Below are 14,079 nucleotides of genomic sequence, written 5' to 3'. Positions count from 1 at the left end.
CCGCGATGTTACTAACTTTTGCAACCCACACAGCGTCAAATGATCACAGAAATTTTCCTCCTAAAACGAGTAAAAGACTCGGTATTTAAAATTCTTCGAACCATTAGTGAGCTGGTAAATTTAAACGAGGTTCTATTTTTCATTTTTCGTCACTCTGCAATAATTTTCTAGTCGTTACTCAATTCAATTGTCTATGGTCATCATCAATTATTATTCACATCAATTGATTTCTGTGATCGTCTGAATGGGCGAAACGCATCTTTGGACCATCTTTTGCGTTCCGTGGTACGCTAGATGGAAAAAGATGCTGAGCTCGAAGACTTCGCGTCGAAGAGGATCGCCGACCGTCACGCCACACATTAAAGCATGCCTCCCAACCTCCCTCCCGGATTTGATTCGCACCTCGGAACAACAATCCGCATCGCAATGTGTCGGATTGAAAAAGACGCAGATGCGGATTGGGTTTCCGCAGAATTGTGCAACAAGTCCTAGATATTTAAAGTTTCTTCACAGCCTAATCGATCGCGCCTTTTTGCGCGAAAATTAATTACGAAAATCGGACGCGCCATGTGCGCGTCGATTTCGTAAACGGTATACTTACATATAAAAGTAAAGCACTCTTAATGTGCTAAGCCATCGGGTCTTCAGTTGATTTTGTTACGAACAATATCTTCAAATTTATCGCGTCTTTTGCACGTTTACTTGATACTTTTTGGTTCTGTGAGAAAAACGGCATTTGCTAGCAGGCACTTAGCGCGCGCACAAGAATCTCGGGAGTGTACAGTGATAGTAAAAAATCTTAGCGTAAGTATTTATTAAATATATCTTGAGTGTAAAAAATTATTTATTTTATCGATTGTATTATATTTTGTTTCACAGCTGCGAACCATTTTTTCATCACCAGTACACTGAAAAATATTAAATGTTCGGCAGAGCAAAATATTCATGTCAATAGTAATGCTTGGTAGAAAATTAATGTTGATTCAAAAAGTATATAATTTTATGTTATTGTAAATAATAATCGCGTTGCTACGAATGTCATGACTTGGGCTCGACATGGTTTTTCTTAGTTTACGCACTTCCGTCGTTCTGCTAATCGTACCTTTGTCTTTATCTGCTAATCGGACCTCTTTTCTGTTTCAGCTAATTAATTTTCACTTTCACCTTTTTTTCGCGACCAAGATAATTACTTTTTGGGATGTGTCAACATCGTACTAATTATATTCTCATCTGTTTCAGTTGGTCACCGAGTTTTATTTGTTCCACTGATAAAAATCAATATTTCATAATTTAGGTTTAAGTATAGTTTGGGTCACTCATCATGATCACAAAGAATTGTCAAATGTGTTTTTTTTTTTTTTTCTAACAGTTTTTTTTGTCACTCGATTCTTTTCTAAGATATTTTTCTATTGTATGACAAACATACTCTGACTTATCCACTGCTTTCGTGATACTAACTACAGATACCTCGAACACTTCCGTTACCGATGAGATGGCGCCAGCAGTGGAATCCAAAGCCGTTGTATCGTGGCCATGGACCGAAGTGAGATGCTGCGAAAGGGACCCTCTGTTGTGGGCATTGGCATGTACAGCCGCGAGAGTCGATCGAGCAATGCGCATCGATAAGCCTCTGGATTTATCTTCGAAGACAGTGTTCGAAGCGACTTTGTTGGTGCGGGATCTACCGATGCGCGTGAACATGAGTCGAGCCGAGTTTTACTGGGATAACGAAAGGAAGAGAGATAACAGTGTTGGAAGTATTGTGAATTAATAAATCGAGGTGACCAAGATAACGTAAACGAAATAACAAAACTAAACGAAACGAAGGATTGCTTCCTCGCGGATGATAAATAAATGTCGAAATACGTATTCAACGAATGAAAACAAAGATGTGCTCTCTCGGCGCGCGACGCTTGTTATAAGGTTTAAGTTATGTGAAAGTTTTCTACCGTGCTCAACGCGTACTCACACATCTTAATGTAGTTTTTACATTTTACACCCAGTACCTTACGTGCATATTATGAAAAAGTTTCGTGTTGTGATAAACGTACACCATGCCGTTGTACTGACTCTTCATCTCGTGATCGTGGAGTATTGTTTTGGTTGAAAAAAAACAATGAGTTGATTTAATAATCGGCTCATTATTTTCTAATCCACATTTCGTCTACTCTCAATCCGCGTGCGGATACGTGTAATATGAGGGCAGTGAACAACGTGGAAGAAGGAAAAATGTTTCACTCTCTTCCAGCACCCTGATGTAAAGCATGAAGGTGAGACTCTCATTATTTTCACATTCCGTTCAATACATTCACCCCGTTTATCATAAATTTATGTCTTTGTACAGCAAACGGGTGTCGATTTGATTCACGGCATTGCATTTATGTGAAAATATCACAGCTCGCAGATAAAGCAATCCGTGAAATAGATTTCAACTATTATTACACCGCGTCGGTCACGCATGTTTCTAATTTTTCAAATCCTGCCTGTAGGTTCATATATTTCATTAGAATAGCAAGTCCATAAGGATGTCGAGACGATGGTGATTTTCGTTTCCTCGCAGTGTACACGTATCTCTCAATTCGCATCGAAACCGTCGCTTTCTCGTTCCTGAATCTCGTTTATTTTTCCCCCCTGTTATGTGCTATATCACTGAAAACATATCGGGTTTTCTGTATTCGCAACTCGACACCACCGACTAAGAGGGACGGATCATTCTCACACGAAAGCTTGTATAAAAGAAAAGTTCCAAACGCGACACGCGTCCCGTGATTTATCGCCAAGTGTTCGTTGAAAAATCATTGTTGAATGATATTTGGGCGTTCTTCCAGAGAGAGAGAGAGAGAGTCGGTGAAATAATATGTTCGATCGAATCAAAATTCATACGAGCATGAGGTGTCTGTCTAAATTTCATTTTATTTCGTTGAAAAGTTGTACATTTTATTGTTCGGATTTTGTCATCCGAAACATGTTTTATGTAAATGCTTATGGATTGATGACATAAGGCATTACCGTGACTTTAACCTGAATCACGAATCACCGCTTCGGACAATCAATTCCTTTATACCCTCAGATAGTATGATAGTTTATCAAAAAGGCGTCGCTTGTACGTACGCGATCAAAGAAAACAGGAGCAGCGGGAGGGTGAGGGAGGGCGGGAGGGAAGGAGGAACGTGGTTTGCACCACAATAAGCGAGGACCGCGACTCGCCCGGCGTAACGCGGAGCAAAATGAGGCAAAGCGAAGCAAAGCAAAGCGCGAGGCCTGGAGCCATCCCGGTTTTGACTTGACCGTCAGAAAATTACGTTTTAAGTGCCTGAATCAACAGGGAAGACGAAGCCAGAGACCGAAAAACAGGCTGCTCGCCATTCTGCGGGTTCTCGGTGTTAATTTATCTCACATTTCGGATTCCCCTCTGCGACGAAAGATGAGAGAAGATTAAAAAATATGAACAAGTTAAGCATACAAATTGCGGTGATAAAAATTCAAATTCCAAATATACGTATATTCATATACGGCGAGCGATCGAGGAGGCTGCAAATAATACATGACATACCCACTTGATAAACGCGGCACTAGCGCAAGATTGTTGCAATCTCGCCAAGTTTAAGAGACAGATTAATTGCAGGCCCTCATTCGGTCGCCGAGCGTCCGTCTCCAGGACACGCGAAAAAGGATCCGCGTCTCGATTCGCGCCATGCACTGCGGCATAGATCGGGACAGTACCAGTGGGCCCAAGTCAAAGAGCTCCAGGAGCCGCGGGCACGCCCGATCTCTTTCTCTCTCTCTCTCTCTCTCTCTCTCTCCTCTCTTTCTCTCGCTCGCTCGCTCGCTCTCTCTCCTCTCTTTCTATCGCGGACACACGGAGGGGACAGGTACATATAAAATATAGGTTTCGTTTTGGGCAGCCCTTGGAATGCGGTGGCCGCAGGGCGGACGGCTCTGTACGGCTCTGTACATACATATAACGCTCCTCCTCCTCGTCCTCCTCCTCCTCCTCCTCCTCCTCCTCCTCCTTCTCCTCGTCCTCCTCCTCCTCCTCCTCCTCCTCCTCATCATCATCCTCCTCTTCTGCCACTCGAGAGGAATCGCGACGCGGTCCCCCTCGTGTTTTGGTTCCCCGTTGCCCCATTCGCGCGTCGTCTGCGTGTGTGGGGCACCCCCCCTGCCGACCCCTCGAGCAAGCCGCCCGTGTCTCGTGTCTCGTGTCCGTGTCCCGTGTCTCGCGCCGCTCGTGGACCGGCGATAACTAAGAGACACGCGCGCGCGCGCACGCTCTCGGGATCAACGATTCGGCACCGATCGAAATGCCCGCGGTCCTTTATCCGGATCGTTTCTGGTGAGCACCCTGAAGTTCGTCGGGATCGCTTCACACAGACTCCAATATTATGCTCGGATACTACAACTCGATGCTTTGCTCGTTTTTCTTCGATTATTTTCCTTTTTAAGGTTCCGTACCTTAGAAGGATAAAACTGACCCCTTATAGGATCACTTCGTTGTTCGTATGTTGAGACTCTTTTTCTCAGGAACGGGTAGAAGTGTCGGATTGAAATTAATATCAAATACTGAGATCTACGGTCCCTTGGACGTGTAAAACGTTCAATCTTCTAAGTCAACGCTGCGATGAAAAGATTAGGTAGACGACTGGCTTTCAATGATTTCACGTGATTCCCAATAATTTTACTCTATTTTACACGATTTCAGGTGATTTCAATTTCGAAGATAGTCACTGATTTCGATCAATTTCCAACGAATTAACCTTGATTACAAATGATTCTAAGCAATTTACGGTCGAATTCGATCGATTTTCACCAATTTCAAATGATTTTCAACCGATTTCTCAGGAATCGTTTCACGTTGAGTGATTTTCGATTTTCAAAAATGTCAAGCCCTTCGAGAATAGTATTTTTGAATTTTGTGCAATGCTGGAAAGATCCTGGAACTTCCATCTGCTCGGTTCTTATGATATCTTTACACGGTACAAGAAAACCTCGGTGCAAATTCATTGCAGACTATAATTTGGTGTTCATTTCATAACACTATCCCTGATGTTGAATTATCGAATTAACCACAAATATATGTTCTTCAAAGTAGTCCACATCAATCGGATCAATTTTTCATCGTCAACTTGAATTAAGACCACCATCATTGATCGTTTACAGAAATTATTCGCAATTTTTATCATCTTCATTTCGTTATCTTCCTTACTATACCCTTGTTTCCTGCGGTACTTTGTTCAACCGATTTACCAATTTCGGCTATCTCGTGTGAAACAATGATAGTTTCGGCGAAGTCTATTTTAAGCAAATTTGAACCGAATTCATCTGAATAGCCTAGTTTACACGTGTGGAGAAGTCGAGCGATTATACCTTACGTTACACATACGACTGGCGGTAAAGGTGAGACCGGGCAATGCGTTTAACCTGCAGGGTACAAAGGAACGCTCAGAGGTTGGATGAAAAGAAAAAGAAGGAAGAAGGTGTGTTTTATTTGGAAAAAGGAGAGTGCAAGATATAATATAAACTCCCGGGAATAATAGGAATAAATGGTTAAGAAAGAGTGTAACGTGTACCGCATGGGCAAAAAGGTTGCGTAGTGAAAATAAACAACAAGAGAATCCATACGCTGTAATAATAATGATAGTTAAAAAAGTAAAACGAACAAGGATTTATACAGACAGATACGCGTGTACAAAAATCAAGGAATTACGAACTGCGGAGGTTCGTTAATCGCGTAATTCTGGTCGCAATCAGTTTTGAGTGCCGGTTAACTTCGTTTTCTTTTCTCACTGCATGCATTCAGCGTTATACGCGTATCCGTACGTATTCATAAATGCATACATAGGTATGTGCGTATGGCGTGTCGGATGCAGACCGCGACGAGTCTGCGGGGTATTTAAATTCGGCTGCATGCAGGCTTAATTCGTAACATCTGATTCACAAACTGCATCACGCGGTCGCGAAATGCATTACGATGCATGCCCGATGAATTCCCTTGCCATTTAAAATTTTCCGAAATGTGAGGATCTATACTGCGTAGATCGTGAATTCTCCACATTGGCATTAATTCAGGACTCTCTGTCACGGATAAATATTTCTACACGCCCATAACACATATGTATACCCTACCTATGGTATAATTGAAAAGAAATTCTCATTAACGTAACTGCTAGCAAGATTATAAACATCGATAAGTTTAGCGCTAAGAATCACTTTGCCGAATTGGTCGGATGTTTTCGAGGATGCCGATTATCCAGGCTGGAATCACAGGTTTCCGTTATACCTTGTAGCCGGCTCTGCAGGTCAATTAACGTAACGTATATATGCACAAATGAACGATCGTTCGGAAGACGTTAATCAGGTTTCGGTAGGCATACAAGCCAACAACGTCCAACAAGCCATTCGTCGGTTATTCAAGCAAATCGATTGATATCTACGTACAAGGTCCACTGAGCCATTCGCGTAACCTGAATTCCACCCCAATTTTTTAAGGGGCGATGGGGGGGATTCAAGATTTTCGAAACCTTGGTAACGGCGAAAAATGACTGGGTGCAAGATGCGCCCCAGTTGGAAATCGGATCTTCTTGTCACGCTGATCGGTTCCGCATCAGACGCGTGCCAGACGGGAAATTTCGAATCTGTCGAAACGGAAACGGACGAGTCCTGCGGTGTTCGGAGAAAAAGGGAGAAGCATACGTAGTGGAAATTACGCCGAAGGGGTCAGACGGCGGAGGCGGCAAAGGGCTAGCCAGCAAGGGTGACGAATCGGCCGAACCTGAACGGTTTGGGGGGGGGGGCAATGCCCTGGCCCTTCCGAGGGGTCAGGCACCTTGGTGCCTCGGGGGCCGGGTATCGTCGAGATAGGGCGAAATTTGTTACCGAGAAACTGCGCGGCGAGCTTGCGGCTTCTGGTGGAGCGCGGCTCCGGGCTCTTTACGCTCTCTTGTACGCGATCTTGTAAGCTTTTAAGTAACGCTGCGCAGGTACGGATCGATGCGATCGGTATCGCAACGACGCGCCTCGGTTACGGCGCGTTGCGAAGAAGCGGAAAGAATAAAAAATAAATAAAATAAGGAGAAGTCGGCAGAGGAGGAGGAGGAACAAGAAGAAGCTGCGCTCCGCCCCTTTATTTACCCTTCCTTTCTACCGCGGGAGCAGGTTCGTTATTTGGTAACCAAATATAGCAAAGAAATTTCGACAATTACCAAAATCGATCACCGTGATCTGCTGCAGCACACGAGCTGCTGATCCGGGGAAACCTGAAGGACGACGCGATCTTACATGGACGGCAACCCAAAGTCGACATCGCCGATTTGATTTCTTCTGTAATATGTTATAGTAGACTAGAAAACTAATCGTAAGTGAAACTTTTTTTTTTTTCATCTTCCATCAACACTGAGGGGGTGAAACCACCCCCCAAAGTAAGGCATGTCGAAGGGCGATTTAACTTTTTTTTTTCAATCAAAAAAATTGCATCTTTCATTTTCCGATATGAGAAAACTTTTGCAGTTGAATTAGTTAAAAAATATTATTATCTCGTGGGTAAAACTGCCAAATCGCCCTCTGACATGCCTTTATTTGGAGGGTGGTTTCATCCACTTAAAATGTTAAATGTCAGGTAAAAAAAAATACGTGTCGCTTAGTTTTTAGTCTACTATAACTGATTATAAAAGAAATCAAATCGGAGATATCGACCTGGGATACCTTCCTTGTTAGAGGCAGCTCCATGACGCTTAAGTATTTTTCAAGAGTATATACCGATCGTGGTGTTGATTTCGAAGTATCTGCGATCTCTTGCGGACATCGAATTCGGGAAATCGGTAATATCATTGCGAGGGATCTTACAACAATAATTTAGTCGAAGAATAGTTTAACTTCTTATTCATATCTTGTATACGTTCATCTATTTAGATCCTGAAATTATTCTCATTGCAAGGTCATATTCAACCGATCGTATAAATTTATAAATAAACAGTGCAAGTACGTTTGTAACGAGAAATTAAATCTGCTGATTAATTCAAGGCTTGAGCATGAACTATATTGTTCATGATCGCGACGGTTTATCGGTTTCGAGGCACGTTAGGCTCGCATAACGCGCGCGATCTTCTTTTCTGATTGAAAATAATTTTGCCACACTTATCTACATGCATATTATATGTTACGTATTTATGTATGTATTACATATCCACAAATTTCAAGATTATTCAAGCGTTTCGGTTTTCAAATAACCGGTAATCCGTTCTCGAGACAAACTAAGAGGAAAAAAGGTGTACAATAGTTTTGACACAAATTTCAACTTTCACCTTCGATCAAGGTCCAATTTATCGTCGTACCTAGTCAATGTTGCTTTTATTACTTACATTCAACACGCGATTTCTCATAATAATGCATAATGCAATACATATTTGTCATAGCGAGACTTGTGTACTTTTTTTTTCAAAAGAGATGACGGTCCAATTTTCCATTCCGCGTATAACCGAAGCTTCAGCGTGAGATCGTAAAATCGCTGCTACTTTTCTGCCTTACGTATAAGGAGGTATACAATCTTTTTTATCGACTATTTAAAAAGGCTTCCGGACGCCTCGAACCGCGGCTGCACGACGTCCGCACGATTTTCAAAGTGATTTGTTGCACGGATATCGAAGAGATCGAGGCGCAGCCATATAATCGCGGCGTAGTATCTCCCACGTCCGATCACTCCCCGACCTTTGACACAGGGAAAAGCTGAATCTCCCTGGGACTTCCAGTACGTAATATACGATCTTGGAATTTAAACTTTGAGCCAACAATAGCAATGCCTACGTTTTACGTACCCTCGGTAGACGGCCGCGCGATGCGGCCACAGCTGCAAGACGAATTACCAAATTGATCGTTAAATCTCGCATATGCAGCTATTCGTTCGCAGGCTAACCTGATATTATAACTGTACCGACATTTAAATTAATTATATCGGTGAGAAAATATGTAATTTCTGTGTCAAGATGCGGTACGAACGTGCTCGCAAGTCCGCGAAATTTATTATACAGTAAGATCGCGTGTCTATGTAACCGCGACGTCGCGATTAAAGCACGCTGCAAACCTAACTAACCACCCCTCTTATTCTTTCTCTGTTCATCTTACAAAGTTTACCTGCCCAGGCGTTTTCGTTATACTCGCAAATCGACTTCACTCCGCTGCACGTCGCGTCAGTTGAGTTTCGAGCTCGCGAAAAAAACCCGTTCGATTATTTTAGACGACGTGATTACTTTTATGCAAATTCACGACCAGCTAGTTATTACGTACGTGTATACTATATATACTTTTTATTCACATATCGCAACACGATTTTCGATCAATTTAAATATATAAGTATAACCTTTTGGTTCTCTTCATTTCTTAGGTAATTTTCTTCATTTGCTCTTCTACGAAACACAAGGAAGAGTACAAACGCGTGTATTTAAAGGAGAGAAAAAAGAAAGGGAACAGAAGTCGCGGCTTATTCATGCCTTACGCGGATCGTGAGATGGGAATTTATTAACGCCTAATTATTAGAACAGCGATTCACGCCCCCGATCTCAGCGGAGTGCCGGCCGGGGAGATGCTGCCGAGACAGCAGGTATATTTAATTTTTCACTCATTGTCGGTACCGCACGCACGCAAACTGTAAACACACACTGTGCTTAAGCGACCTAGGGATCATGAATATGCGTGAATATAACAAATAACACACCGCTGATGCGGTGCGGTTTCGCCCTCGTAGGATATAGAAACTAAATGCGTTCTTGCCTACTTCACACGATAACGAATGAAATACCATCGTCTCTAATTGCGGTAGCAATTAACCGGCTGACTCCGTTAATGACCTTCGACTATCTCCCGCGTATAATAATGTAATCCAGCCAGAGGAGAATAAGAAGCAGAAGAAGAAAAAGAAGGACAAGCAGAAGAAATCGTCGCTCCATTAACGATAACACTTTCTTCTTTCTTCGCCCGGCGCTTCTGCACGTTTATGTACACGCGATGTCTCGCCGCAATGATATTATCATACGTGTATACAATATTGTGTATATTTTAACGTACGCATACCATGCGGTTATGGCTATCATGAGGGGATTCTTCTGTTGGTCTCTTCTTTTTATTCCTCTTCTCGTCGCGCCGAAGGAGAGACGTACACCGATTACTCTTATAGTGCGACTGACACCTCTCGAGAGGAAATAAATGATCTCGTTAAACGTAACACCGTCGGACAGACGGATCGAGAGAGAGAGAGAGAGTGAGAGGAGGGGGGGAAGAGTGCGTGTGTGTGTGTGTGTGTGAGTGAGAGAGAGAGAGAGAGAGAGAGTCACTTTGGGAATTCTCGTCCTCCGAACTGGTAGCTGCATTGAGCCGTGGCATAAGTTGAGCCAAGGAGCAGAGGATGCGGGCCGTGAGCCGAAGGATCTAGTGACCAGTTGATTAGTAACAGTCTGCGCAAGTTGCGGCTCTCGCCTGTCGACATTCGTGCAGATATATAATCATCCTCTATACGGTATTATGTGTACATATTGCTATTTCCATTTATGTACGACGTTTCTCCGACGCACTGTCTGTATTAGGATCTGTGAGCGATGAAGATGCATGTGCGAGATTATTCTTCCTTCCTGCGTCTGCGACATCTGCAGGGTTGCACGACAAATTACCGTAGATTACAAACAACGGCTGTTCACTGCTGCAGCAGTTACAAACGCAAATGCATCCAGGACGAGGATAAGGAGAAGACGAAGGATCTTCTGTATACTGTAAATCACTTGCAATCTATTGAGCTATCTATAAACCGGGAACGGTTAATCTCAGTCTCGTGCACTTCATTTCTACACATTACTGATGCCGCAGCAGCGTTCAATAGATAATATTATACAAACAGGTACACACATAAATACCTACTATAGGTCTGCGTGCGTCTAGTTCTGTAATTTGCAATAAAATCTACTTAAATTACCGAGCTGGTATAAATGAAATTGATTTATGTCTCGTGTAGTCGGTAGAAAAGACGATCATCGTCATCGGGATTCTAAGGATGAATGGATCTTAGGTACCGTCTGAATGAAGATTTAGCGGAATAGAAAACACCGTTCAGCAACATCACCAGGAGTTCAGTTATTCGTGCGAATGGTGCACGCGAATGATTTCTATTGCATACTGTAATTGAGATGGTAACTTAATTCGTGTTTACCACCATCATCGATCCCAAATCACACACTGAACGAGATTTCTGAACAGTTTTTTTTCTCATCTCTCGGTTCAAATTCATCTTCAAGCGAACGATCCTGTCTGCAGTAAAACACCTTGTCTCTATACGACATCCTGTACGAGTAGTAAGGCAAATACCGATTCTCGATGCAGATTCCTGTACCGACAGAGTTACCGACCCTTAACCAAGACGCAAACCTAACATCTCATATTCTATAAAAAGTTTTGTGTTTTGACCAAGTGTCGGTAACCGTGACGATGTAGGAACCGGTTTCCGGAGCCAGCATTGCTTCACCACTTGCATCATTCACAAAAATCCATCTTCTCCTCTATCATCTGCGCCTCTGTAGCTCTGCTAACCGAACTTCGAACTCCGTTGAATTGCAGATTCCTGGACTCCAGATCCCGGGATTCGTTCGGCTCCTCCAGTTGGTCGTCAAGTAGCTGCCCCAGGTAGTTAATTTGGAAATATCAGCCGGAATGGAGCTGGCCGGGCAGCAGCCGTTGTTCCTCGGGCCAAGCGGCGTCGTGGCCGCCGGTTCCGGGCCCGGAGGAGTCGTCGTCGCGCCCCGGCAAAGTTCGCCGATGATCCAGGGCGTCGGATCCGGAGGCAGCGTCATCGGCGTTCCCGTCGAGCATTACGGAGCTCCGCTGGGTCTCGCAGCCTGCATATCGGAGTCCGGACACGAAATACTCCGGCCAAAGCCCCGACGGTACGTGCAACACGCGTCGGTCGTGTCGCCCGCGCGTCTGCTATCTTCCATTTTTCTCTATTTGTTTTATTAGAATCATGCTTGTTGTTTTTTGGTTTGTCGGTTTTTTTTTCATGGCTTTTTACTTCTGTTCTCAAGAGTAAGAGCGAAGCGGCGTATCGCGCTTCCACCACACATGCATCCGCCGCTCTTTATCTTGTTTTCTTCTCCTCGCTCGCGTTCCTCGACCTTCTCTTCCCTCCTCTTCTCTCCGTCCAGACGACGCAGCTGCGGAACCTGCAATGCCTTCGGAAGCCGAGACCGAGCTCCCGATCCGGTGACCCAAATGCTACGTAATACGCGACCGCGGCACGCCTCGCCCTCTGCGCCTCTTCGTAAAAATTTTCAACCTGTATTATGTGCGAGGAAACAATCGGAGTCATTTCGAATCGTCGCAACCGTTCATTCCAATTTTCATATTGTATCGCGTATGGAGCAGAGACACTGAATAATCGGGTAAAATTTTTCACATTTAAAGTCTATCGTCGTAAATGCAGTCTCATTAAGTGTCAGTCTTTTTTTACCGACCATTCTAAATTTAAAAATAAATTCATTCTGCACATCTATTTATGACGTACAGTATCGTAGAAATGTTTTTCAACCCTTCAAACCCGCAGCGTCAGAACTTGTTCGAATGCGGCTGATCAGGAAATTCGGTGATCATAAGTTGGAAAGCAATCAAGACGAGGCTGAGCCGTGATAATTACAAGTTCCTTGGCCGAACGAATCATTATCATATAATCCAGTACACGTATAGGTGGTAAACATTTTACCGTCGGTGTCGTATAAACTGGAACACTACAATCCTTCAATTTTCTCCAAGTATATAAAATTGGGGGGCGATCGAAACCTCCGGCAACCTCGGGGCCGCACAATGGAGGCCCAGACGTAAGTCCGTGCGGTATCAATAGGACGATACATCAGAGGCGTATAACGGTAGCTCCAGTTAAGAACGAGCGTAATTGCTCGGAGGCCGGTAGGTAAGGCTCTACCCCGATGCCCCGGTACTGTTATAACGCTTGATTGAAACCCGCCAGAATTTTCTACCCGGCTGCTGGTATTCTTCTTCCGATACTTACTCCGCGGCGTGTCTCGAACATTCGAGAGAGCGAGAGAGAGATTCAAAAGATATAGCCCTACAGCCCGCGACTAACGAGCATCGAATGCCTGCCTCGGCGATTCGCGAATAAAATCGCGGAACATATTTGCAGTTCCACTTTCGACCGGGCGGAGAATCGAGGCACAAATAGGTCGACCACTGTTCGACTTGAGGATTGAAAATTTCCAGCTCGCATTTCAGGATCGGTCCGCGAACTTTGCTTTTTCTTTTATTTTTCTTTGCTACTGCTTTCCTTTTTGCCCTCGGGAATGACAATTTTTTTCCTCATATTTTAACTGCGGTATTTAACGAAAGAAAACATTACGCGCATAGATATATGTATCATTCGAACAAGGTAGCGAAGTCCGAAAATCAAAATTTTGTGAAAAAATTGAACAGCATTTTTCTATTTAAAAAAAAAATTTAACTCTGGCTGCTAGCTTCAGCTTCGTATACACGGGCACAGCGAGATAAATTTATTTGTATTATTACAGAAATTGATGATAATTGCAGCGTGGAAAAGTGAGAACGCGAAGAGAAATGCGACTGCAGCAAATTGCAGAGTTGAAACTATTTTCCGCAATAATAAAGCGTTCTCATTCGCGATGCGTATTACACGTACAGGTACGTTATGGGATTACGAAGATCAATCAATGCAGTCAGTCGGAAAAGTGCATACCTGCGGTAAGCGCGGAACGCTGCTTATAAGTACATATACATATATAGGTGTGTATGTAATATTTGCAATACCGCAGGGATCAGGACGCGGTGAAAGTTGACGTATACGTATATAAGATCTACTGTAAACAATATCCTGTGTATACAATATACATATTTATACCGTTGCACGTTAAAGTTGCGTAACGATATTTGCGGTAAATTAGTCTTGGCAGTTGCGTCGCGTTACGTTATAGGTACTATTACACGGAATACGAAAAATCAAAGTCCTCGCGGAGATTACACGTTACAGCCATGCACTCGACCATTATATATATACGTACTTGACGGGCAACGACGCCTGAC

General features: G+C 43.5%; 1 protein-coding gene across 3 annotated transcripts in view; it reads left to right on the top strand.

Moving 5' to 3' along the window:
- Positions 1–1,392: 1,392 nt before the first annotated feature.
- Positions 1,393–14,079, top strand: part of LOC124184627 (ankyrin repeat and BTB/POZ domain-containing protein BTBD11) — a 29,117-nt gene continuing 16,430 nt past the window's right edge. The window contains exons 1-2 of one of the 3 annotated variants that reach the window (XM_046574565.1): positions 1,393–2,270; positions 11,593–11,918. In XM_046574565.1, the coding sequence (XP_046430521.1) occupies positions 11,686–11,918 (233 nt within the window). In that variant the 5' untranslated portion in view covers positions 1,393–2,270; positions 11,593–11,685. Of the gene's footprint in view, positions 2,271–11,592; positions 11,919–14,079 lie in introns of those variants that run through there. The other 2 variants (XM_046574566.1, XM_046574567.1) reach the window with 2 other exon arrangements.

Source organism: Neodiprion fabricii, chromosome 6 (assembly GCF_021155785.1).
Source record: "Neodiprion fabricii isolate iyNeoFabr1 chromosome 6, iyNeoFabr1.1, whole genome shotgun sequence".
NCBI classification, from domain to species: Eukaryota; Metazoa; Arthropoda; class Insecta; order Hymenoptera; family Diprionidae; genus Neodiprion; species Neodiprion fabricii.
Note: the sequence above shows the minus strand (reverse complement) of the source record. Positions and strands in the feature narration are given on the sequence as shown.